The sequence below is a fragment of the Geotrypetes seraphini genome, chromosome 2 (genome assembly GCF_902459505.1).
Source record: "Geotrypetes seraphini chromosome 2, aGeoSer1.1, whole genome shotgun sequence".
In the NCBI taxonomy this organism is placed as follows: Eukaryota; Metazoa; Chordata; class Amphibia; order Gymnophiona; family Dermophiidae; genus Geotrypetes; species Geotrypetes seraphini.
This window is the reverse complement of record NC_047085.1, coordinates 208,840,214-208,867,876: the sequence shown is the minus strand read 5'-3', so window position 1 is coordinate 208,867,876 and position 27,663 is coordinate 208,840,214. Positions and strand designations below refer to the sequence as shown.

Below are 27,663 nucleotides of genomic sequence, written 5' to 3'. Positions count from 1 at the left end.
GCGGATAACCGCGGGAAATAATCCCATGTCATTTTCTAGTGTCTATTTCAACCTCGGTCCTTCTACACCAGCATTCTTCAAAGCAAAGCTTGCGGGTCAGTGGTTGTGGCCATTCATACTCTGATTCTTCCCTCTCTCCTTAAAGAATGACATGAAGATGGTTTCCCGCGGTTATCCGCGGGGACGGGAACGGTGATGAATTTTGTCACCGTGTCATTCTCTATTTCTTATCTACAGAAGTGCCTGTTATCTTATATTGCTAATTTAAAAACAGAGGTGAAAGGAAGTATATATGATGTGAAGGGCATGATATCAGCAATGTCGCTTTGGCTTTTTCCCCTGTTGCTACCCCAAATATTTCTATCTAGAGATGTATCGGTAGCATGGAATATTGCTACTCCTTGGGTTTTGGCTAGGTACTAGTGACCTGGATTGGCCACCTTGAGAACGGGCTACTGGGCTTGATGGACCATTGGTCTGGCCCAGTAAAGCTATTCTTATGTTCTTATGCCACTGTTGTTATCAGTCCATTATCGGACTAAAATTTAAAACCAATTTTTAAGGGTCTCAGACAAAATGGGTCAGAGTACTTAAAGAATAAATTAATCCTCTATGCACTTTTGCGGCCTCAAGTTCTCTCAAGGAGCATCTCTATCTGTATCCTCATCAAAAGAAATTGCATGATGCAAGAACCGCCAGCATGCCTTCTCAGGGGCTCCCCCACACTCTGGAACTAACTCCCAGAGAGGCTATATCTAACTCAAAACTGCCTTTACTTCAGAAAGTAGGTGAAAGCCTGGCTCTCCTCTCGAGCCTTTAATACAGGGGTGCCCACACTTTATGGGCTTGCAAGCTACTTTTATAATGACTAAGTCAAAATGATCTACCAACAATAAAATTAAAAAAAACCACAAAGCACACTGAAAGGCAGAGAAAATGTTAATTATTCATATTCCGGGTTTTTTCAAAGAGGTCACGGCAGATGACTCTATGCAATGTCACCTCGGTAACAAAATACAATAATAGACAAATACACCCCCTCCCTTTTTACTAAACCACAATAGTAGGTTTTAGCACAGGGAGTTACGCTGAATGCCTCGTGCTGCTCTCAATGCTCATAGGCTCCCTGCGCTAAAAACGCTATTGCGGTTTAGTAAAAGGGAGCCATAGTGCAAAATATAGACAGCAGATATAAATTCTCAAAACCAACACATTTTGATCACTAAATTGAAAATAAAATCATTTTTCCTACCTTTGCTGTTTGGTGATTTCATGAGTCGCTGGTTGCACTTTCTTCTTCTGACTGTGCATCCAATCTTTCAGCCTCCTGTATGTTTCCTCTCCTCCAGAACTCATTCTCTCCCCCAACTTTTTCTTTCTGTCTCCCTGTTCCCCCTTCTTTCTGTCTCCCTGTCTGCCCCCTTTCTTTCTTTCTCCGTGCCCTCCCCCAAGCCACTCGGTTTGCTGCCACCGCCATCGGGGAACAGCCCCCAAGCCACCGCCGTCCCAAGCTTTCCCTGCAGAAGCGTCGCGCTGACCAGCATTCCGCTCCCTGACGTCAATTCTGACGTAGGAGAGGAAGTTCCGGGCCAACAAGGCATTTCTCCTCATTCCATCCAGCCTGAGCCCCATCTCTCCTTGATCCAGCATTTCCCTTCTGTGTCTGTCAGAATTACCATTCCACCTATTTTCCAGCATCACCCTTCTTTGTGTCCATCTCACCTATATCCCTATCTCACCACTTTTTCAGAATCTTCATTTGTCTCTGTCCTTGTCTTTACCCCATGTTCACCATTTGCCCTTTCAATGTCTTTACCTCCCTCCCCCACACTTTTTCAGCACTACTTCTATGTCTCTATTTCACCTCCTCTTCATGTCCCCTCTGTATCTTTATCCTTATTCAGTAGGTCCTGCTTACTTTTTCTCTTCTTTGTGTCACTATCTCCATTTTCAGCTTTCCCCCCCTTTTCCTTTGTTAATGCACCCTGTAGCCAGAATCTTTCCACCCTCCCTCCACTCCGGCCCAGCCCAGTATGAAATATTTCCATTTGTTTCCCTCCCCTCTCTCTTTCTCTCTCTCTTCTGCTCCCTCACCCAGAGCCCTGCATCTGGCCCTCTCCCTTCTACCTGCACCTGGCAAAACCCCCCTGCTCCGCGGCTCTCTTAAGCAACTCGTCAGCAGCGGTGATCAAGACAAGCTGCCGACATCGAGGCCTTCCCTCTACGAGTCCCGCCTTTGTGGAAAAAGGAAGTTGAAACAAGCGGGACTCGCAAAGGGTAGGCCCAGACGTCAGAAGCTTGTGTCGATCGCTACTGCTGAGTTGCCGAAGAGAGCCGCGGAGCAGGGGGTGTGGCCGGAAGCAGGTAGAAGGGAGAGGGCTGCTGGAAGAAGTAGAAGTTCCGGAGTATTGACACCGACCCAGGCCAAGATGATTTCTTTTTCAGGCTGTTGCTGCTGCTGCCGCCACACCACTCCTCCCCCCCCCCCCCGAAATGACAAAAACAGCCTAATGCCCGGCGTCGGCGTCTTTGACGTCGGGGAGAGGAAGGCTGATAGGCCCGGTAGATCGGGACGGCAACACGAGTCTATCTCAGAGCCCGGGATGGGCTCTGCGATCGACTCACGTTGCCTTCCTGAGCTACCGGTCGATCGCGATCAACGCGTTGGGCACCCCTGCTTTAATACATGTGGTGATTGTCTATCCACTTACCAGAATACCTTGCTGCACATACCGTAGCTAAACCAGTACCTTATTCAACTTATGCAATTTAGCCAATCTTAGTGGCATTGTCCTACATTCAATTTAGCCAACCATCTCTTTATCCTAGTGGCATTGTCCTACCCCTTCTCTGCATGTCTCAACTGCACTTGGCCCCTCAGCTGACTATTAATAATGTTTTATCATACTTATATTATGTCTTACCTATGTTATTTGAATATTCTCCCATACTGCCTAGGGTGATAATGCAGAGAAACTGAAAGAAATCTCTGTGAATCTGGAAGATGCACTAAGCCAAATCGACAAGTTAAAAAGTGATAAAATCGCCTAGACCGGATGGTATACATCCCAGGGTACTAAAGGAACTCAAACATGAAATTGCTGACCTGCTGTTAGTGATCCGTAACCTATCGCTAAAATCATCTGTAGTACCTGAAGATTGGAGGGCGGCCAATGTTACACCAATTTTTTTTAAAGGGTTCCAGGGGAGATCCGGGAAATTACAGACCGGTAAGCCTGACTTCGGTACCGAGCAAAATGGTAGAAACAATTATAAAAAATAAAAATTGTTTAACATGTAGACAAACATGATTTGATGAGACAGAGTCAGCATGGGTTCAGCCGAGGGAGATCTTGCCTCACCAATTTGCTTGACTTCTTTGAAGGTGTGAATATACTTGTGGATAAAGGTGAGCTGGTTGATAGTGTTTCTAGATTTTCAGAAAGCTTTTGACAAAGTTCCTCATGGGAGGCTCCTGAGAAAATTACAGAGAGTCATGGGATAGGAGGCAAAATTCAGTTGTGGATTAGGAATTGGTTATCGGATAGAAAACAGAGGGTGGAGTTAAATGGTCATTTTTCTCAATGGAGGAGAAAAAACAGTGGAGTGCCGCAGGGATCTGTACTGGGACCAGTGCTATTTAACTTATCTATAAACAATCTGGAAATTGAACAATGAGTGAGGTAATTAAATTTGCAGATGACACTAAACTGTCCAAAGTTGTTAAAATGCATGCGGATTGTGAAACATTGCAGGCAGACCTTAGGAAAATGGAAAACTGGGCATCCAAGTGGCAACTGAAATTTAATGTGGGCAAATGCAAAGTGATGCATATTGGGAAGAATAACGCAAATCACAGTTACCCGATTCTAGGGTCCACCTTGAGGGTTAGCGCCCAAGAAAGGGATCTGGGTGTCATTGTAGACAATACGATGAAATCTTCCACCCAATGTGTGGCGGAGGCCTAAAAAGCAAACAAGATGCTAGGAATTATTTAAAAAGGGATGGTTAATAAGATTAAAGATATTATAATGCCTCTATATCGCTCCATTGTGCTCCCCTGGAGTATTGCGTTCAATTCTGGTCTCCTTATCTCAAGAAAGATATAGCGGCACTAGAAAAGGTTCAAAGAAGAATGACCAAGATGATAAAGGGGATGGAAAGCCTCTCATATGAGGAAAGACTAAAAAGGTTAGGGTTCTACAGCTTGGAAAAAAGAAGGCTGAGGGGAGATATGATTGAAGTGTACAAAATCCTGAGTGGAGTAGAACAGGCACAAGTGGATCTATATTTCACTCCGTCAAAAATTACAAAGACTAGGGGGACACTCAATGAAATTGCAGGGAAATACTTTTAAAACGTGTTGCCAGAGGTTGTGGTAAAAGCAGATAGCAAAGCTGGTTTTAAGAAAGGTTTGGACAAATTACTGGAGGAAAAGTCCATTGTCTGTTATTAAGACATGGGGGAAAGCCACTGCTTGCCTTGGATTGGTAGAATGAAATATTGCTACTCCTTGGGTTTTGGCCAGGTACTAGTGACCTGGATTGGCCACCGTGAGAACGGGCTACTGGACTTGATGGACCATTGGGCTGACCCAGTAAGGCTATTTTTATGTTCTTATGCTACCACTTGTATTCTGCCGATGTTGATTATATAATATTATATAGTGATGTATTTAATTTTAAATGTTTTATTATTTGTACACTTGTTGTAAGATTAAGAAATGAATAAAGAATTTTTAAAAAAAAAGTTCTACTGTGCTGTTTTTAATAAGTTTATTTCTGATACTGGATCATGTACATAAGAACATAAGAGTTGCCTCCGCCGAGGCAGACCATAGGTCCATCTTACCCAGCAGTCCGCACCCGCGGCGGCCCATCAGGCCTATTGCCTGAAACAGTGGTCCCCTGACTAATTTTTTAACTTACCTCTACCTCTTATCTGTACCCTTCTATCCCTTTGTCCTCCAAGTACCTATCCAAAGCTTCTTTGAAGCCCTGTAGCGTGCTCCTGCTTACTACATCCTCCGGCAGCGCATTCCATGTATCCACCACCCTCTGTGTGAAGAAGAACTTCCTGGCGTTTGTTCTAAACCTCTCCCCTTTCAATTTCTCTGAGTGCCCCCTTGTACGTGTGGTTCCCCTTAATTTGAAAAGTCTGTCCCTGTCTATTTACTAGGACTTATATTTGATTATTGATAATTTTAGCTTACATTTGATCATTTTACTATTGTTATTGTCAAGCTATAATTGCGGTATACCAATTTGGGTGAATTTTCCATAAAAGTGTTTAATACATCCATATCAACCCAAACATCCCAGTAGTCAGATAAAGTGTGTGGTAGGAGGAGGACGGACAACAAACAGGCAAGTCACTAAGGGCTCCTTTTACGAAGCCACGGTAGCAGTTTAACGCGCGTAATAGCGCGCGCTAAACCACCAGCCGCGCTAGCCACTACCGCCTCCTCTTGAGCAGGCAGTAGTTTTTCGGCTAACGCATGATTAAAAAAGTCGCACGCGCTAAAGCCGCTAACGAGGCTTCATAAAAGGAGCCCTAAATTGCTTTACAATAACCAGGGAAAGCCGTTCAACTGACATAATTCATTCCAGTAGGATTTAGACCTTTATATAGCACAGAGACAGTACTGGCATCTCTAGTTAGACAATTTGTGTAGCCTAGGGGGTGCCAGTGCCTTGATTTTGCAACTGGATTTAAGCAGTGCATTCGATCTTGTGGACCATGATAAATTAGTAGAATGTCTGGTGCTATAGGTAGCCAGCTTCACCTCCTGGTTAACTAACGCTCAATTCCCTGATGAAGTTCGGCAGATAGAAAAACTAAACTGGCAAATCCCCGGGTCCGGATGGCATACATCCAAGGGTTCTGAAGGAATTAAAGGAGGAGATAGTGGAACTACTGCAGCAAATTTGCAACTTATCCCTGAAAACAGGCGAGATCCCGGAGGATTGGAAGATAGCCAACGTTACGCCCATCTTTAAAAAGGGATCAAGAGATGATCCGGGAAACTACAGGCCAGTGAGCCTGACTTCAGTTCCTGGGAAAATGGCAGAAGCACTGATAAAAGAAAGCATTGATCAACATTTTGAAAAGCACGAACTTCTGATAGACAGCCAGCATGGTTTCTGCATGGATCGTGCCAAACAAACTTATTGCACTTCTTCGAAGGGATTAACAAACAGATGGACAAAGGAGACCCCATTGACATCATATATCTAGATTTCCAAAAAGCCTTTGACAAGGTGCCCCATGAACGTCTACTCCAGAAACTGAAGAACCATGGGGTGGAAGGAGACGTACATAGATGGATCAGAAACTGGTTGGAGGGTAGAAAACAAAGGGTAGGAGTGAAGTGCCACTACTCCGACTGGAGGAGGGTCACGAGTGGTGTCCCGCAGGGCTCGGTGCTCGGGCCGCTACTATTTAATATCTTCATAAATGATCTAGAAACAGGGACGAAGTGCGAGATAATAAAATTTGCGGACGACACTAAACTATTTAATGGAGCTCGGACTACAGAGGAATGTGAAGAATTGCAAAGGGACTTGAACAAACTAGAAGATTGGGCGACGAGATGGCAGATGAAGTTCAACGTTGAGAAATGTAAGGTATTACATGTGGGGAGCAGAAACTCGAGGTACAACTATACAATGGGAGGGATATTATTGAATAAGAGTACCCAGGAAAGGGACTTGGGGATATTGGTGGACATGACAATGAAGCCGACGGCACAGTGTGCAGCGGCCGCTAAGAGAGTGAATAGAATGCTTGGTATAATCAAAAAGGGTATTACAGCCAGAACGAAAGAGGTTATCCTGCCGTTGTATCGGGCAATGGTGCGCCCGCATTTGGAGTACTGCGTCCAATATTGGTCGTCGTACCTTAAGAAGGATATGGCGTTAGTCGAGAGGGTTCAGAGGAGAGCAACGCGTCTGATAAAAGGTATGGAAAACCTATCATATGCTGAGAGATTGGAGAAGCTGGGTCTCTTTTCCCTGGAGAAGAGGAGACTTAGAGGGGATATGATAGAGATTTATAAGATCATGAAGGGCATAGAGAGAGTAGAGAGGGACAGATTCTTCAAACTTTCGAATAATAAAAGAACAAGAGGGCACTCGGAAAAGTTGATAGGAGACAGATTCAAAACAAATACTATGAAGTTCTTTTTTACCCAACGTGTGGTGGACACCTGGAATGCGCTTCCAGAGGACGTGATTGGGCAGAGTACGGTACTGGGGGTTCAAGAAAGGATTAGACAAATTCCTACTGGAAAAGAGGATAGAGGGGTATAGATAGAAGATTACTGCACAGGTCCTGGACCTGCTGGGTCACCGCGTGAACGGACTTCTGGGCACGATGAACCTCGGGTCTGACCCAGCAGAGGCATTTCTTATGTTCTTATGTTCGAGATTGTGGAGATACACAGCAAGCGGCAAGGAGTTTGTAGCCGCTGTGCCTGGCTCAGGCTCCACTGTGCGGGTTGTTTCCTGCTTCTATATCCCAGCACTAAGATGAAGCCTACTATGAACACCATTTTTTAAGATAAGTGTGATTTGATTACGGTATTCTTTAATCATAATTGAAATTTGTATGATAGTTTTCCACTTATCTTGGAGTTTTTGACCAAGGATATGTCTGCCTGCCTCAAAGTTGGTTTTTTGAGATGGGCTTGTCTATTTGGGCAATGTTTTTGTATCCCTTTTAGAAACTGAGGTCTTTTCTCCATTTATTGTGCATGAATGTCAATAGTGTGAAGGTCATTTGGATGTAGTATATGAGTATTGAATTTTTTGACATCCTTTCTTGTGTGGGAGTTTTTTTGGTGCTATAGGTATACATGGTCAAGTTTTGAAATGGTTTGAGGGTTTTCTTACTTAGATCTTATCAAGTAAAACTTAACAATGAGCTCTCAAACAGTTGGAGTAACCCATGTAGAGTACCCCAAGGGTCTCCTCTGTCTCCGTTGCTTTTTAATATCTATTTGGCTTCCTTGTGTAACAGATTATCTCAGTTTAAAATTAAACTATTTAGTAATGCTGACGACATCACTATTCTAATTCCTGTGTATACTTCCCTTTTTCAAGTAAACCAAACTGTGGTAGGGATTTTACAGATAGTCAAATTTTGGATGTCAGATTTTAAATTGAAAATTAACATGGAAAAACTATATTTTTCTATGCATCACCAAATTTAAATGAAGATGTTACATCTATTGACTTAAATAATACAATTTATAACATTCAGTCAACTATAAAGAAACTTGAGGTAGTTTTAGATCAGGGGTGTCAAAGTCCCTCCTCGAGGGCATGAAATCCAGTCAGGTTTTCCCCAATGAATATGCATGAGATCTATTAGCATACAATGAAAGCAGTGCATGCAACTAGATCTCATGCATATTCATTAGGGCAATCCTGAAAACCCGAATGGATTGCGGCCCTCAAGGAGGGACTTTGACACCCCTGGTCTAGATTGTACCCTTACAATGAAAAATCAAGTCGATTCATTGGTTCGAAAGGGTTTTTATACTCTATGGAAATTAAGAACTATCAGAGCATATTTTGATATTAACTCTTTTTGTTTGTTGGTTCAATCACTTGTCCTTAGTCAGCTGGACTATTGTAATATTATTCATCTTGTAGGTACTCAGAAAAACCTTCATAGACTACGCATAATTCAGAATGCAGCAGTTAGATTGATTTTCAATTTAAAGAAGTATGACCATGTTACTGATTTTTATTGTCAACTGCATTGGCTTCCAGTTGAGGCATGGGCTAAATTTAAGCTGGGCTGTATTTGTTTTAAGGCACTAACAGGCTCAATTCCTGAGTATCTTATGGAATCTTTTATTATCACAAATTCTAAACATCATAGGAAAACTCATTTATTGTTTTCTTTCCCTTTTGTGAAAGGATGTAAATACAAGAAATTTTAGGAATGACTTATCTTTTCAGGCAGCCTCATGGACTAGAAACTTAACATATATTTACACTCCCAATTTCATATCAACAATTTTGACGTGCCTTAAAACATATCTTTTCAGGGAGCACTTTGGAAGTTAGAAATCGGATGTCTATTAATTCGTATTACTAGTCTTTGTGAACTGCATAGAACTTAATGGTATTTGCGGTATACAAGTGAGTTTTATGTTATGTTATGTCTGCACACACACACTGTGCTTTCTAGACTAGAACTCAAGAAATCTGTCAAATTTAAAAGATAACAGAAGAGATTTTATATTAGGATGTCCAAAATACAACTTTCATTACTATAAGAACCATAAAGGAAAAAAAAAACCTCTTTGAATTCAATTTTCCTGCAGTACAGCTGACTGCTAATGACATCCAGAGAGAAATCTTAGCAGTTCAGAAAACTTTCCTTCAGTATTTTGTTAAAATTAAATTCAAATACAAGTTCTTATGTACTAATGTGAGAAGTAACTTTGCAAAAGCCTGATTCATGTGAAAAAGAACACACCTAGAAACCTGCAAAACCATCAAGTTTCAGGCATTTCATTTTTCAAGCAAAGCACATTTTAGCCAAGTCACTTTGCAAAAGTACACTTCACAGTCATGAACTTTCATATAAAAGGTCTGTTTCATGTGAAAAGCTTATGGAAATTTCTCATTAGTAAGCTGCCATGATGCTAAGTTATGCAAAGCCGATCATTAATAAGATGTTTTGCAAGAGCAAGTGTGTGAAAGACTTCACAGGCATGGATTTTTTTTTTTTGCATAAACCACACAGCATCTCAATAAATGTCATTTCCCCCAATAATCGAAGACAACCTTTCATGTGCCAGCAGTACAAAGTAAAGTAGGCCCTAATGACATTTTGGAGGCATCCTGGACTCTCACCAGGGGATCTCACATCCTTAGTGGGCCATCAGCCTCTTCTTCCTGCCATGAAATAAAGTGATTGCAAAAAAGCTCTCTCCCTGGTCTTCCAATTCTTGCCACTAACACCACATGTGGAAAATGTCTTAATTCCTCCCCTCAAAAAAAACAAACCAAACCACAACCCAAAAACACACAGCTGAAGCCTCACCCCTTCAATAAAATATCTGACAGGTTGCCTCGATTCACTCAAAGGGTGAGGGTTAACACAATTCCAACTTACTCTTGCCCTAATGGTTACTTCTAAAACCACACCACCTGACCCCTGGAAGGAGTCTCATGGTACTACTGCTAGAAGTCGGACAACACCAATGTAAACAAAGCACTAACTGGGCAAGTCAAAGTCCCAGAGGCACAATAGAATATAAAGACACACCCCAGATTTAAGTAGTGGGGTAACACATTAGACCAGAATGGACTGGGGTTCCCCCCAGGGGAGTAAGGATCTTTTTGCAAATTCCAACTATTAAGACAGCTTGTATGGCATCAACTATAATTAGAATGTATTCAATTTGTAGCCAAAATTTATAGAATAAGGTACCATTAGATCATAGAAATGAACAGTCTTACATAACAACCCCGTGTTCCTTAAATACAAGAGTGTGTCCAAAGATCTGTCTGCTTAATCCTTAAATTATACTTATCAAGAGAGTCCCATGGGAGTCAAATGCTTGAAATATCCACTCTAGCAAAATTACTACACATCTCCCTCCGTATTCGCGGTTTCAGCAATCGCGGTTTCAATTATTCACGGTTATTATCTTGCTGGCTCCTCCCCCCCCAAAATTACATCAGCTTGCATAGAGAAATCGCTAATTCCCAACATTTTCTTCACTGTGTTTTGCCTCTCCTTCAGGAACAGGCCAAGACTCCCACCATGTTATTCGTGGTTTCACCATATTCGCAATGGTTTTTTACAGAAAACAGCGAACATATGAAAAAATTATTCACAGTTTTTCTGTATTTGCAGTTCTGTTAATCCCCTATCACAGCGAATACGGAGGGAGAAGTGTACTACTATTATTAACAATTTCTAGAGTGCTAAGCATACACAAATATCCCCACCCCAACCAAAAGCTGGGGGTGAGGAGGGAAGAGAATACAATAGAAGCTTGGGGGGGGGGGTGAAGACTGGGCCAAACACCCTCTGAACTTCACCACCTCCTTACTAAACCTGCAGGAGCACCACCACCACAGAAGTAGACAGAAATGTTTTTACATTCAACCCTAAGGAAGCTTAGCTGGATAAGTTTAAGCCACCAGATCTCTATTGGCAATCTCTAGAATTTGAAGGACATGTGATTATATACAGTTTACAACACAAGACCAAAAAAAAATAATCTGATCAATCATCTGGCCTGCAGCTTTTACAAGTATGCTTTTCATAATAGCTACAATACCAAGAAAAAGGCTAAATCTCATAGGCTTGTGATATTCAAAACAATGATTAGATCCTAACTTGAACCCTGATAAAGTGGCAAAAAGTATACTGTATATTCAACAGCAAGTAGTCTTGTGGTATGTCCTTGAGCAGCAAATAACTTCAAGTAAACTCTGTAACTGCTGATCAACCTCTTACAGTGGATTCTGGAACATTCTTACAATGAAATCCTGACATCTGAAGGCTTCCTTGCATGGTCTTGAAAATTCGCTCTAAATCTCAAATGTGTTATTTGTTGAAATTGAAGACCACCTAATGATTGCAAAACCGTACCAGCCTGCAATATCAGCTCATAAGATGTTTATGTAGGTTCCTCAACTACACAAATATTTTAAGGGAAGAGTATTTAATTACAGGACACAGGTTAGATTCACTTCAAGTCTTGCCACAACATTTCAATAGTAGTTAAGCTGGATTGACAACTCAAAATACAAGATCTCCTCTTCAACTATTCTGTAGTGTAATTGAATATTTAGATTGTAGTTTACACTTTATGTTTTCTTTACTTTTAAATTGTAGTTGCCCCCCCCCCCCACTTTCCAATCGTTTCACATTTGTGAGTGTGGTGCAATGATTAAAGCTACAGCCTCAGCACCCTGGGGTTGTGGGTTCAAACCCACGCTGATCCTTGTGACCCTGGGCAAGTCACTTAATCCCCCCATTGCCCCAGATACATTAGATAGATTGTGAGCCCACTAGGACAGACAGGGGAAAATTCTTGAGTACCTGAATAAACTCATGAGCTCTCCTGGGAGAACAGTATAGAAAATTGAATAAATAAAGACACTTTAGTCGGTATTTATATGTTCAGTGTTTTCCCCTTATTTTAATACAATTTGTAAAACGCTTAGAAATCTCGATTTGCGTTTTATCAAAAATTTTAATAAACTTGGAAACTTAAGAGTCATCTTGCTTTAAGACCTACTTTTGGTTCAGTCTCAGCTCACTGGATGGATGGACTGGCACTCTCTAGGATCTTCTGATATGAAGCAGAATTCACAGCTTCATCGGTGATGACAAATCACCCAAAGTCTGATAGAGCAAAGCAGCCCACACTATTATGTAGGATGAAGTTGTCACTTTAGAAAAATCAATGTTCCTTGTTTGTCAAACAAAATGTTTGGTACTTGACCACATAAAAGTTCAATTTTTGAGTAATCCAGAGAACCTTCTTCAAAAATATTTCTGTTTTATCCAGGTGTTCTTTTGAGAGTCAGCCACAGTTTTTTCTAACTATCCTCTCATGAAAACCATTCCCATTTTATTTCTTCCTTAACATAGAAACATAGAAATTGACGGCAGATAAGGGCCACGGCCCATCCAGTCTGCCCACCCTAATGACCCTCCCCTGCCTTTACTTTGCGAATAGATCCCACGTGTCGATCCCATTTGGCCTTAAAATCAGGCACGCTGCTGGCCTCAATCACCTGAAGTGGAAGACCATTCCAGCGATCAACCACCCTTTCGGTGAAAAAGAATTTCCTGGTGTCACCATGCAGTTTCCCGCCTCTGATTTTCCACGGATGTCCTCTTGTTGCCATGGGACCCTTGAAAAAGAAGATATCCTCCTCTGCATCGATGCGGCCCGTGAGATACTTGAACGTCTCGATCATGTCTCCCCTCTCTCTGCGCTCCTCGAGCGAGTATAGCTGCAATTTATCTAACCGTTCCTCGTACGGGAGATCCTTCAGTCCCGAGACCATCCGGGTGGCCATTCTCTCGACCGATTCCAGCCTCAGCACATCCTTACGGTAATGCAGCCTCCAGAATTGCACACAGTATTCCAGGTGGGGTCTCACCATGGATCTATACAGAGGCATAATGACTTCAGGCTTACGGCTGACGAAACCCCTGCGCATGCAACCTATGATTTGTCTTGCCTTGGAAGACGCTTGCTCCACTTGATTGGCAGCCTTCATGTCCTCACTGACAATCACCCCTAAGTCCCGTTCTGCTACCGTTCTTGTTAGGATCTCGCCATTAAGGGTATAAGTCCTGCATGGATTTTGGGTATCCAGGTGCATAACTTTGCATTTTTTGGCATTGAAGCTGAGCTGCCATGTCTTAGACCAGTTCTCTAGTAAGAGTAGATGGTGCATCATATTGTCGGGCATTGAATTTTTATCTATTGTGCTTTTGCCCACTACATTGCTTAGTTTGGCGTCATCGGCAAATAATGTTACCTTACCTTCCTTGATGGTAGATTCCACAAACCCTCACATCGGCTGCAGTGAGCAAACTCAGCAGAGTAGTAGATGCATGGAACAGTCTCCCAGAAGAGGTGGTGAAAACGGACTGAATTCAAGAGGGCCTGGGATAGGCACGTGGGATCTCTCAGAGCGAGAAAGAGATAAAGGTTACTCCCAGATGGGCAGACTAGATGGGCCATTTGGCCTTTATCTAGCATCATGCTTCTAGATCTTTAAGGCCCCCTTTTACTAAACTGCGCTAGCGGTTTTTAGCGTTGGGAGCAGCGCTGAATGCCCCGCACTGCTCCTATGAGTGTCAGGACAAGCGCAAGGCATTCAGTGTGGCTTCCTGCACTTAAAAAAATGCTAGCGCAGTTTAGTGAAAGGGGGCCTGAATGTTAAGCTCTTTATTACTGTATCATCTTGTTTGCTTTTGAGGTGCTCTTGATGCGATGACAGCTCCTGGGTAGAGTCACCTTTAGTTTTCAGCCTTTTCCAATCCTAAACTGATGAAGTTGAAACCTCGAATGTTCCTGTCCACACAAATGAACAACAGCTCCTCTTTTGGAGCTCCTCTGAAATGTATTTTCTCTGCGACATGTCCCAAAGTCATGTCTTGATCTCTTCAAGAGATTTTTGACAGCTAGTTGATACACCATATAAGAAAATTTGGAAAAGTTATCTTTAAAAAACTTCCAACAAGTTTTATGCAAACTCTTGTTAAAAACAAAAACCAAAACGCAAATAATCAGTTTTCACACCTGTTCCAGTTTTAGGTAAGATCCCATTTAACATAATGTAAAGGGTGAGTTACATTCAGATACAATCATTATTTTTTTACCATTTCCAGTGGGCTTACAATTAAGGGATCAAGACCCTTTCTGTCAGTGCATAGGCGGGAATTAACTCATACACTGACAGCAAAGGGGATATTAGGGGGGAAACACTGCCAAGTTCTATGTCCCCTCTTCCCTCAACACCCCATAATAATCCCCCGTGGTCTACTAGACCAGTGGTTCCTAACCCTGTCCTGGAGGACCACCAGGCCAATCGGGTTTTCAGGCTAGCCCTAATGAATATGCATGGAGCAGATTTGCATGCCTGTCACTCCATTATATGCAAATCTCTCTCATGCATATTCATTAGGGCTAGCCTGAAAACCCGATTGGCCTGGTGGTCCTCCAGGACAGGGTTGGGAACCACTGTACTAACTAGACCACATCCATCAGAACCCCCTTTTCTGCGCTCAGCTCCAGCACACCAGTATGTTTCAGGTTCTGTCATTTTGGGCATTGTTCCTGCCTTGTAGACCCATCTAAAAAAAGCTGTTAGACCACCAGCTATTTATTTTTGGGCATCAGAAAACTCAGGTTCACCAGGGCTTATTTCATGCGTAACAGGGGAGGGGATTCTGGTCTATTAGACCATCAGGAACTTGATTTATCCGAGGTGAAGCATCACACAACCCTTTTACTCTGCTGCATCGTTGTATCTTGAATTGGCCTAAAGATTCAGCACTACAAAAATCATTAAAAAAAAAAAAAGAGAGAGAAAGACAGAAAGAGAGCAAGAAAGACAGAAAGAGAGATAGAGAGAAAGAGAAAGACTGCACTAGATTTTAGCACCTTTTTTTTCACCAGAGAGCAATTTTTAATGCTGCAATCCACATGCATTTGCATGTCCACTTTGCTACCCTTTGGGGCAGTGGTTTTGCTCTGGTTTCTTGCGCTAATCTCTCTGCCTGCATTGGGGAGTAGCATTAGCTAATAGATAGTGCAGCTTATTGTATTGGCCCTTAAAATTGTAGCGGAAGTAATGGAATATTAAGTAACTTGTTTAAGACCACATGGAGCCAGTGATATTTGAAAATAACAATAGCCAAACTGGGTCAGACAAAATGGTCCATCTAGCCCAGTATCCTCTTTCTAACTGTGGTCAATTCGGGTCCCAAGTACCTGGCAGAAACCCAAGTAGTAGCAACATTCCATGTTACCAAGCCCAGGGCAAACAGCAGCATTCCCTATGGATCTTTCCTCCAAGAACTTGTCCCAACCTCTTTTAAACCCAGTTTACCACAGTTTACCATGGTTACCACAATCCTCTGGCAATGAGTTCCAGAGCTTAACTATTTTTTTGAGTGAAAAAAATATTTCCTTCTATTTGTTTTAAAAATTATTCCCGTGTAATTTCATTGTGTTCCCTGGTCTTTGTACTTTTTGAAAGAGTGAAAAATTGATTCACTTTAACTCATTCTACACAACTCAGGATTTTGTAGGCCTCAATCATATCCCCCACTCCACCCAGCCATCTCTTTTTCCAAGGTGAAGAGCCCTAACCCTTTTAGCCTTTCTTCATACGAGATTTCATCCCCTTTATTATTTTGGTCACTTTTCTTTGAACCTTTTCTAATTCTGCTATATCTTTGAGGTTTAGCAACCAGAACTGAACACGGTACTCAGTGAGGTTGTACCATGGAGCAACACCGAGCATTATAACAGTCATTTACCATCCTAATGGTTCTTAGCATCCCGTTTGCTTTTTTGACCACTGGTCACAATGGGCAGAAAATTTCAGTGTAGTGTCTACAATGACAACCAGATCTTATTCTTGGGTGCTGACTTCTAAGGTGAGCCCTAGTATCATAACTATGATTTGTATTATTCTTCCCAATGTGCATCATTGAACCCAGTTTCTCTGGTTTACAATCCATCGCTCTAACCCAGGGGTAGGCAATTCCGGTCCTTGACAACCGGAGTCAGGTCAGGTTTCCACAATATCCACAATGAATATGTATGAGATGGATTTGCATGCACTGCCTCCTTGAGATGCAAATCTATCTCATGCATATTTATTGTGGATATGCTGAAAACCTGTCCTGGCTCTGGAGGACCGGAATTGCCTACCCCTGCTCTAACCTAACTAGTAAAGTACTGAGACTCCTGTCAAAACTGTATAAAATAAAACAATGAAAAAATACTATAACCAACCTCTTTACAATAGTATTCCCTGGGATACAGGATTGTAATACTTGACCTCATAGGTGTCAGGTCTGTGTGTGTTTGAGCACCCATCTTATTGAGAAAACATTGACTGTGTCCATAGCAGGGTAATTTTCATTGGCACCCCCAATCATTTTGAAATGCTGGCTTTTATGCTTATAAGACCTGTCTAGAAAAACATTACAAATTTTGGCGCTAACCATTAAAACACATACCGGTATACAGTATTTTCATATAGTCATATCTATGGTTTCTCAAAAGGTGATTACTCAGTAGTGTAATATTTTTTTAAAGTCTTCTCATACTGTACAGACTGTTACACACCCTTAGTTAAAGCTTGATGAGCTAGAGCAGTTTTCTACTTTATGAGGGTGTCAGGTCGCTTGGCACCTATTTCAGATCCTGACCTAGATCCACTTCCTAGCCAACATCCAGATTCCCATGCGCTGAATGTGGGCGCTGATAAACAGGGCTGATGTTAAAAGGGCCAGGGGCAGGCTTGGAGAAATCCCCCCCCCCTGCATCAGCCCAATGGTCCCATCCAGCCCAGTATCCCTTCTTCACGGAGGCCAATCCAAGTCACCCCATGCCCCCGCTCCAGGGCTTCCCCCTCACCTCTTACCTTGCTCACCACGTTCTGGCCGAGGCCGGCGCGGATGCGGTAATCCCACTGCTCGCACTTGCAGTCGTCGCGGCTGGAGTTGGGCAGCGCGGGGCCCTGGCCGGGGTCGGTCGCGTGCCGCAGCTCCCGCGAGGCGGGCGACGGCGGGGGAGCGGTGGTGGCGGAGGGGGGCCCGGGCTGGCTGCCGTTGTGCCCACGGCACGCGTAGTCGGGCAAGTCGAGCAGGAAATTGTCCGAGAACTGGGTGAAGCCGATGAAGAGCGCCGGCAGCCAGGTGAGCAGGAGCAGGCGCCGCTGCCAGGCGCCGCCGAGCCCCCCCAGCGCGGGCAGCACGCGGCCGTCGTAGTCCAGCGGCGGCGGACGGGCGGCGGGGGAGGTGGGGGTCGGGGGCAGGGGGGCGGCGGGCAGCACCGAGCCGTTCTCCTCCGGCGGCGCGTCCTGGCGCCTGCGCTCCGTGGCCATCCCGAGCCGGGTCTGCTGCGGCGGCGGCGGCGGCTTCACCCCCTCCCCTCCTGCTGTGGCTTCTTTAATCGGCGGCGGACGGCATGGAGGAGGTGCGGCGGATCCCGCCTCCCCCCTTCTCTCTCGCGCCCGAATACAACGAGAGCGAGCGCCCGACGTGCAGCCTCGGAGCGCGACACCGCAGAAGGAAAAGCCGCAGCAGGAGCTGGGAAAAAGTCACGTTTGAACTGGGAGAGGGGAGGGAACTGTGCCCCCGGGGGGGGGGGGCGGAGAGAGCGGAAGATGCCGCCTCGACCCGACCGGTTCGCCTGCTTGTAGGAGTTTCCAGAGAGGAGAAGCTTTTGGGATTATCCGGCTTTGCCTGGGCTTTTCTCTCTCTCTGCATGTGCACGCCTCCCGGAAGCGGCGTGAAGGAGTCCCGCAGAGCCGCCCCCTCCCTCTCCCCTTCCCCAACCCACACCTCCCTCCGGCAGGCCAGGTAGCGGCACCTGCTAGGGGAGGGGGGGGTCGCTCTCGTGGTTACCAGGTTTTCTACAGCGGAATCTGTCCTATTTGCCCCCTATAGTTAGCAAACGATTTAGGAGAGCCCCTGCCCTCGCAGTGCTTGGTCCCTGTGGAAATCCGCTCTTATTTTTTTTTTTTAGTCAATGTTTATTTATTGAATTTTTACAAAATTACAAAGTATGGAATAAAATAATCCATACCACAGGTTCAGTACCCCGGTGGTCATGTCTTGCATAGACGAGTCAATTATGGACCCCAAAAAGTTAAATCGTTCCACCCAATCCAGCTGTTAACCGCATGGAAATTCTATGTGGAAAACACATCCGGGTCCTAAGGCTTTTTGGCCCCAGGATATTTTACACAAGTTATTAGCATTCAGTAAAGCACAGTTGCTTACCTGCAGCAGGTGTTATCCAAGGAGAGCAGGCAGATACTAGAGAATGACACCCAGACAATATTTCCCCGTCCTAGTGGGAACTCATTTTCCCATCCCCTGTGAGTTCTTTTCCTATCCCTGCCCCATTCCTGCAAGCTCCATCCTCATGTGCACAAGCCTCAAGCACTTTAAAATCATAAGTGTTTGAGGCTTGTGTGGTTAAGGCAGAGCTTACAGGAATGGGACAGCAGCAAAACTCATGGGGAACTTGAGTTCCTGTGGGGACAGGGACATATTTGTCCCGGTGTCATTCACTAGCAGATATTCTCACCTGTGAGTGACGTCATCCACGGAACTCAGCACAGACAGTGCAAAGTGAACTGTCACTTTAAAAAAACAAAAGACTGCCCATACTGCATATGTGCTGGTGCCTTCTCACCTACTGGTGACTCACAGGACCATCAATCAGTTCAGTAAGAAAGCTAAGAAGCCAGGAAGGGGAGTTGGGTGGGTTGTGAGAATACCTGCCTGCTTTCTTTGGATAACATCTGTTACAGGTAAGTAACTGAGTTTTATCCCAAGACAAGCAGGCAGCATATTCTCACTGTGGGGACTCTCCAGCTTACGAAAAGGGATGGAAGGAAAAATTGGCTTCTAAACAGAGAACTGTTTGTCTGAACTGACTATGGCATTTAGAAAGATTCTCTAAACAGTAGCAAGTTGTGAACGTAAGAAATGAAGATCATGTGGCTGCTTTACAGATGTCCTCAACAGGAGCAGTGCATGGACAGGTTACTGAAGTTGCCATTGCTCACACCTTGTGTGCGATAACATGACCCTCTAGTGTTAGTTCAGTCTGAATACAGCAGAAAGAGATACAGTTCTCTTGGAAACAGGGGTTCCTAGCCTATTTGGCTCAAATGACATGAACAGTTGAGTAGAAGATCTGTGAGGCTTGGTTCTATCCAAATAGTAAGTCGGAGTACGATTGCAATCCAAAGTATGTACAGCTTCTTCAGCAGGGTGAGAATATGGCTTTGGAAAAATATATTGGAAGATTTATGGATTGATTTAAATGAAACTGAGAAACAACTTTTGGGAGGAATTTTGGATGAGTTCAGAGAACCACCTTATTGTGATAGAAAGTAGTATAAGGTGGGTCTGCTACTAGTTCTTTAAGTTCACTAATTCAACGTGCAAATATGAAAGCAACGAGGAATGCTATTTTCCAAGTAAGATGCTTGAGGGATGAAGTCGAGGCTTCATGAGAGAGGAAAGCACCACATTAAGATCCCAAGGCACTGGAAGAGTTTGGTATGGTTAAGGCCTTTCATTAATTGGGATACCAGAGGATGCAGTGCTAATGGTTGTTTGTCCAGTAGTGTGTGATAACTTAAGCACTGATTGCACTGAGAAGAACTCTGATTGAATTAGTCTTTAGATCAGAATTGGAGAGATGTAGGAGATAATCCAGAATGGATGTAAGTGAACAGGTAACTGGGTCTAGAGAACTGTCGCTACACCAAAGTGAGAAACGAGTCCATTTGAAGCAATAGCAACACTTGCTGAAGGGTTTCCTAGAAGCTTCAAAATAGACTGCAAAATGTTATCTACTTGCTGGGAGAGAGATACCATGCTGTGAGAACGAGCAGCCGTAGGTTGGGATATGGACGAGATCCCTTGTTCTTTGTCAGTAAAGTCAGAAAGATTTGCAGATCTGTCACCCAGTTGTAAGAGGAGAGGAAACCAAGGTTGATGTGGCCACCGAGGTTCTATGAGAATCATAGTGACTGGTTCCTGATGAAGTTTGAGTAGTGTTTTTTTGAGTAGAGAAATCGGAGGGCATGCATATAGGAACTTGTCTCACCAGATGAGTAAAAAACATCTGACTACAGACAATTGGGAGTGTCTGGAACAAAAAACAGGGAGTTTGTGATTGTAGGGAGAGGCAAATAGGTCTATTTCTGAGGTCTTCCAAGTCAGAAATATCTGTCGTAAAGTGGTGAGGTTGAGAGACTACTCGTACGGTTGCAGAATCCTGCTCAATTAGTTGGCCAAGATATTCTGTTTTCCTGCTAGGTATATTGCTTTTAGGAAAATGTTACGAATATTCACCCAAGACCAACTCTGAATGGCTTCTTGACAGAGACAGCAAGATCCTGTACCTCCCTGTTTGTTCACATAGTACATGGCAACTTAGTTGTCTGTATGCACTAGAACTATATGATCGAGGAGGTGTTCCTGGAATGTGAGCAGGACTTTGCATATTGCTTGTAGCTTTAGGAGATTGATACGAAGATATGTCTCTGTAGAGCCCTAAATAACTTGGGTTTGGAGGCCATCAAGGTGAACTCCCCATCCAAGCTTGGAAGCATCTTTTGTCAAAATCTTTTGATGAGATGGTACTTGAAATAGGAGACCTCTGGATAGATTGGTTGGAGACATCCACCAACTAAGTGATTCTTTGAGTTGGAAGGTGTCACCTGCCGGGGTCTCGGTAAGGTTAAGAAGACCTCCGGTAGAGTAGAGGGTAGCACACCCCCGACGTGGCTCCCAAAGGGGGAGACCTCACTGGTGTCTCACTATCTTGGGCTTTGCTAAAAATAAAGCACCGTGAGTCAAGTTGAACCAAAAAATAATGTGTAAAGTTTAATTAGTCACTTAACACATAAATCATATCAGATATTATTATAGTCCAAGTTTCCTTTCTTCCCAAACAAGGGCAACAAGAAAGAAAACAGAAAACAAAAAGACTTTTAACTTTCACCCAGTCCAGTGAAAGCACAGCAAGCTTTCTATCAGGTATACTTCCAGTCCAGGTTTTAGGGCTTGCTCTACCTGATCACACAGTCTCTGAAAAACACAGCACAATTAGTCTCTTAAGCAATTATCCAGCCTTGAGCTGGAGTCCTGGGCTTACTAACCAACACAGTCCAGTTTCTTCACCAGGTATTTACATTCTTGAATATAAAGTAAACTTTAAGCAAAAACAAAAGACAAAAACTGAAGCCTTACTGCAGACTCCTAAACTTCCAGCCCTGATTAGCTCACAGTCCTTTGGGCTTCTCTTGAGCTCCTGCACAGCTGCAGTGTAGCCAGATAATCAGGCTGCTGCAGCACTGCTCTAAGCTTGTGTTACAGCACAAACAATCAAAATCAGTTCTGCCAAAACTCCTCTCCACTATTATTCCTGTACAGCCTTGTACCTGCAGTGTTTAGTGGAAAGTTGCCAAGCCCACATCCATGGCTTCTTCCATAACGGTCTCTGACATACACCCTTCATCCAGGTCCATGCTTTCTGGTGTATCCAGCGGCTCTGCTGGCTCCTGAGGCATTGGAGCCTCACACTCCATTGGCTCTGGAGTGAGGTCTGGCCTTCTCCTGACCCGGAGAACTCTCTCTCCCAGCCTCTCTTGGACAGCCTCCTTTAATGCTCTGGAGAGCTGCTTAACAGGCTTAGGGCCACGCCCTACACTGGGTGATTGTGTGCCTAGCTTGTGTGTTCTTGGGCTCCCCCTCAGGCTACAGGGCAGAATATCACTGGGAGCTTGATTAAACCTCTTAGTGTGACTGGAAGCTTTTCTGGGCCGGGCAGTTAACCTATACTCAGGGTACTGCTCTAGGCTAGAAAGACTCAGGATAGGCAGCTAGGCTTTCAGGATCTTCTTCCTGATCCTTCTCAGGGAGAGTCTGGTCTCGAGTAAGAGACTGAGACCAGGGTTTCACTCTGACATGACCGTCTCGGGGAGCGGAAATGTCACAAAGGTCACTGTCAGACACTGGGACAGAAGACCAGTTGCTTGTGACCACTGGAATGATAATGCCCATTGAGGTTGTCTGAGATGGAGACGGGCAAATGGGACTACATAGGCCATGTGACAAGAAGACGTGACATTTGACGTGCAGTCAGATGGCGATGAGAAGAACAGAACAACAGAACAGAGCAAGTAATTTCTATACCGCATAACCGATAAGTTGGATGCAGTTTACAAAATTTAACAAATAATACAATCTAAAGAAAATTGATTAATTTGATAACAAATGTGTCTTCAGTTGCTTTTGAAAATGATTGTAAGACATGGAACTCAGTAACAAAGGTTTCAGTTCCTTGTCCCAGAAAGCCGCCTGATAGGAAAGCAAAGATTGGTGGTAATTTGTGTAACGACAGCCTTTAACACAGGGGTGCCCAACGCGTCGATCGCGATCGACCAGTAGCTCAGGAAGGCAACTCGAGTCGATCGCACTCGTGTTGCCGTCCTGATCTACGGGCCGATCAGCCTTCCTCTCCAGTATTCTCCCTAGGGCCTTTTAGCTGGGTGGTCCACCCAGCTGTCATCTGCCGCTGCTGAACATTTAAAAAAAATACCCAAAAAACCGGCTTGGAGATTTCAGCCCGTAGCGAACTTATGCTCCGGGCTCTAACGTGTGCGTGCAGGCTTCTCTTCTCTTCCCTCCGAAACCGGAAGTTATGTCCGGGGAGGGGGGGGAGGGGAGAAGGGAAGCCGGCACGCACATGTTGAGAGCCCTGAAGCAAGCGTTCGCTACGGGCTAATGCGGGAGACAAGCATTTGTTCTTCTTCCTGCCGGGTCCTGCCTACTTTCTGTTTCCGCGAAGGCAGGACCCGGCAGCATTTCCCCCAATAGGTTGATCACGATCTTGGGCTGATCAGCCTTCCTCTTCCCGACGGCAGAATTGACGTCGGGGAGAGGAATGCTGGTTGGCCGAAGCAGGGAGAGCTTGGGGCCTGTTATTGGTGGCGTTTGGGTCCTGGTCCCCGATGGTAATGGCAGTGGCTTGGGGGAGGGCAGGGAGAAAGAAAGAAAAAGGGCAGGCAGGGAGACAGAAGGAAAGAAGAGAAACAGAAAAAAATGAAAAGGAGGCAGAGAGAAAGAAAGGGCAGGGAAGAGGAAGGAAAAGTTGGGGGGAAGGAATGAGGTCTGGAGGAGAAGAAGCATACAGGCTAAAAGAAGGGAAGAAAGATTGTATGCACAGTCAGAAGAAGAAAGTGCAACCAGAGACTCATGAAATCACCAGACAAGGTAGGGAAAATGATTTTATTTTAAATTTAGTGATCAAAATGTGTCTGAATTTATATCTGCTGTCTATATTTTACACTAAGGTCCCCTTTTACTAAACCGCAATAGAGGTTTTTAGTGCAGGGAGCCTATGAGTGTCGAGAGCAGCGCTGGGCATTCAGCGCAGCTCCCTGCGCTAAAAACTGCTTTCGTGGTTTAGTAAAAAGGGAGGGGGTATATTTGTCTATTTTTGTATGGTTGTTACTGAGGTGATAGTGCTTAGAGTCATCTGCTTTGACCTCTTTGAAAAACCCTGGAATAGGAATGATGATTAACATTTTCTATGCATACAGTGTGCTTTGTGTTTTTTTTTAATTTTATTGTTGGTAGATCATTTTGACTTGGTCATTTAAAAAGTAGCTCGCAAGCCCAAAAAGTGTGGGCACCCCTGCTTTAACAGATGGAAAAGTAAAAAGGTTGTGTGAACTGTGTGAATGCTTGGATTGAGTAAAGGAAAATAATTCAGATAGGTAAGCGGGCGCCATGCCAAAGAGGACTTTGTAACAAAGGCAACCAAATTTAAATTTAATTTGAGCCTCCACAGGAAGCCAGGGCAATTCGACAGTAAGGACTCACATGATCAAACTTTTTCAATCCATAGATCAGGCAAACCGCTGCATTCTGGACTATGCGCAACCTAGATAGATTCTTTTGAGCAGTGGTTCCCAACCCTGTCCTGGAGGACCACCAGGCCAAATTGGGTTTTCAGGCTAGCCCTAATGAATATGCAAGAGAGAGATTTGCATATAATGGAAGTCACAGGCATGCAAATCTTCTCCATGTATATTCATTAGGGCTATCCTGAAAACCCGATTGGCCTGGTGGTCCTCCAGGACAGGGTTGGGAACAACTGCTTATGAAGACCTGCCAAATATTGCAATAGTTCAGTTGGTTCAACACCAGTGACTGAACCAGTAGTTTGAACGATGCAGTGTCAAAATAAGATCTTATACTATGCAATTTCAACAGAGTATAGAAGACCTTCCGCACCAAAGCATTTACCTGATCCTGCATAGTCATATGTTGATCTAGAACAGTGCTGTCCAAGTCCGATCTTCGAAATCTACTGGCAGGCCAGGTTTTCAGGATATCCACAATGAATATGCATGAGAGAGAGATTTGCATACCAAGAAGGCAGTGCAGGCAAATTTCTCTCATGCATATTCATTGTGGATATCCTGAAAACCTGGCCTGCCAGTAGATCTCGAGGACCGGACTTGGGCAGCCCTGATCTAGAATAACCCCAGATCTTAATAGTGGGTTGTATAAGGTAAGAAGTGTTATTTAACACAAAAGATGTTTCTGTAAAATTCTAACCTGAGGATGCAATGAAAAATGTTGTCTTATCTGGGTTCAATTTCAGCCTAAATTCTAACATCCATGTTTCAATGATTTTAAATATATCTTCTATTTTATTTCTGATGAAAAAATAGAAAGGGTGAATGGCAAGATAATAAGAACATAAGAACATAAGAACTGCCATCTCCGGATCAGACCCATGGTCCATCAAGTCCGGCGATCCGCACACGCGGAGGCCCAGTCAGGTATACACCTGATGTAGTTTTAGTCACCCATATCCCTCTATGCCTCTCATAAGGAGATGTGCATCTAATTTGCCTTTGAATCCCAGCACAGTGGATTCCTTGATAACCTCCTTTGGGAGAGCATTCCAGGCGTCTACCACTCGCTGCGTAAAACAGAACTTCCTGACATTTGTGATGTCGTCTGCATAGCTAAATATTTTTAGTACCAAGGAAGCTAATTTTCAGCCCAGAGAAGACAAATAAACATTAAATAACAAAGAGGAAAGTGGGGAGCCCTGCGGCACTCCACATGGACTTCTCCACTTTCCAGAAAATTTGTCATTAAATCTAACCTGATACGAACGAGTTGACAAAAAGCCTTCAAACCAATTGTACACTTTTCCATGTATCCCAATAGAATCCAAACAATTCAGAAGTTTAATGTGATCCACTAAATCAAAGGCACTGCTCAGATCAAGTTGCATGATTAGCGCATTAGAAACTTACAAGATCATGAAGGGCATAGAGAAAGTGGAGAGGGACAGATTCTTCAAATTTTCGAAAACTACAAAACAAGAAGGCATTCGGAAAAGTTAAGAGGGGACAGATTCAGAACCAATGCTAGGAAGTTCTGCTTTACCCAGAGGGTGGTGGACACCTGGAATGCGCTTCCAGAGGGTGTGATAGGACTGAGTACGGTATTGGGGTTTAAGAAGGGATTAGACAATTTCCTGAAGGAAAAGGGGATAGAAGGATATAGATAGAGGGTTATTATACAGGTCCTGGACCTGATGGGCCACCGCGTGAGCGGACTACTGGGCATGATGGACCTCTGGTCTGACCCAGCAGAGGCACTGCTTATGTTCTTATGTTCTAAAAGCATGTACTATGCAGGTCATGAATGTGACAGAGCCATAGAAGCATGGTGAGTCTCTCCTGGGAAAAGACGGCACGAGTTTGGTTCATGTCCAGAAGAGCTCCAATAAATTCCAAAGATTGAGTGGGCTCCAGATGGGATTTTTGATAACTGATTGCAAATCCAAGGAGCTTGATGAGTTGAATTGTTGCATTGAAAGCGTGTTGAGCCTGTTGAGGTGTAGAGACTTTGATTAAATAATTGCCTAAGTAAGGGAACATGTGGTAACAGTAAGAGCAAAGGATTGTCGCTACCACCATTTCCCCAATGAATATGCATGAGATTATGTGCATGCACTGCTTTCAATGCATATTCATTGGGGAAATCCTGAAAACCCGACTGGATTGCGGCCCTCAATGAGGGACTTTGAGATCCCTATTGTATAGAGTATCCAATGAAGCACAAAGGTAAGTGGGCTAGAAAGAAAATCTATCCCAGTGTTACAGTTGAAAATGGCTATATTGAAAAATTTATGACAAGGCCAGCAAAACAGTGGCTGTGGTGCAACAGCCACTGAAGTCAAAACCAGAAAGAGATGATTAAGATTGGCCTTTTGGCCCGAGGTCACTTTAAGTTCAGAGGCACACTCCCTGCCTCCACAACCATAAACAACGAGCTCCCCTTCTTGGAACAAAGGTTTGGAACCTTGGCAGAGAGAAGCTGAACCCAGCAAGCAGGGTGGAAGGGAAGTTTATTCTTTGCCTTCTGTTGAGAGTGCCGTGGGTACAACTTCTGGATCTGTGGCAGGTGTACCAGCATCTACTGAAGAACTAGGGTTACCAGACATCTGGGAAAACCTGGACATGTCCTCTTGTTAGAGAGCTGTCTGGGTACCTGGGTGGACTTTCCAAAACCCGGTAATATATCTGTGTCTGGAGGGCCTCTGAGCATGCACGGATGACGTTATATGCATCTACAGATGCTCGGAGGCCATCCAGACATGGTCCAGAGGTCAGAAAAGAAAGATAAGGCTTTGTGGGGGCAGTGCTTGGGTAGAATGGGGCGGGGCCATGAATCTGGGTTTAATTGTGGAAAAATCTGGTAACCCTATGAACAAGTAAAGTTGCAAACCTCCGTGGTGGGCCAGGAAGTTGCTGCAGTGGACTCCTCAGCATTAAAGGGGTCCTTTTACTGAGCTGTGGTAAGAACTAATTCATGCTTACTGCAGGTTAAAATGCATGTGGCATGCTCAGGCATCCTGTGGCAGTTTTTGCACATGTGTGCGGGAGGTGAGGTGGAGAATAGGCTACTCCTGGTGGAGTTCTGGGCAAAATATTTGCAAATTCTACAAGTTTACTTGACAATATTTTTGCTAATTATTATCCAGAATTTCAGTACAATTCAGTATTAACTTTAAATTATACTAGAGAAAAGAGAGCCTTCAAGTTTTTCTCGCTTAGTGATTTTCTTCTAGCAGCACACCTTTGTAAAAGCCCACGTTAGTGAAGTTTAGTTGGTTTGTTTTCATATTACTTCACTGTTGAAAAACATTTCTGAAAGCTGACACATTTCAATAAATTTAAAATAAAACTTTTTTTCTATCTTTTGTTATCTGAGCAGTTTATTTTTCCTTTCACTTAGGTCCCAGAGTCCCTTTATCTGTTTTTATTTGTTTTTGTTTTTTTGTAACTGTCTTCCTAGGAT

General features: G+C 43.9%; 1 protein-coding gene across 1 annotated transcript in view; it reads right to left on the bottom strand.

The window, feature by feature from the left end:
- The window catches only part of SLC22A23 (solute carrier family 22 member 23), a 331,330-nt gene extending 313,319 nt beyond the window's left edge, over nt 1–18,011 (bottom strand). The window contains exon 1 of the mRNA XM_033934828.1: nt 17,163–18,011. Coding sequence (XP_033790719.1) covers nt 17,163–17,624 — 462 coding nt within the window. The 5' untranslated portion in view covers nt 17,625–18,011. The remainder of the gene's footprint in view (nt 1–17,162) is intronic.
- Between the last annotated feature and the right edge of the window lie 9,652 nt (nt 18,012–27,663).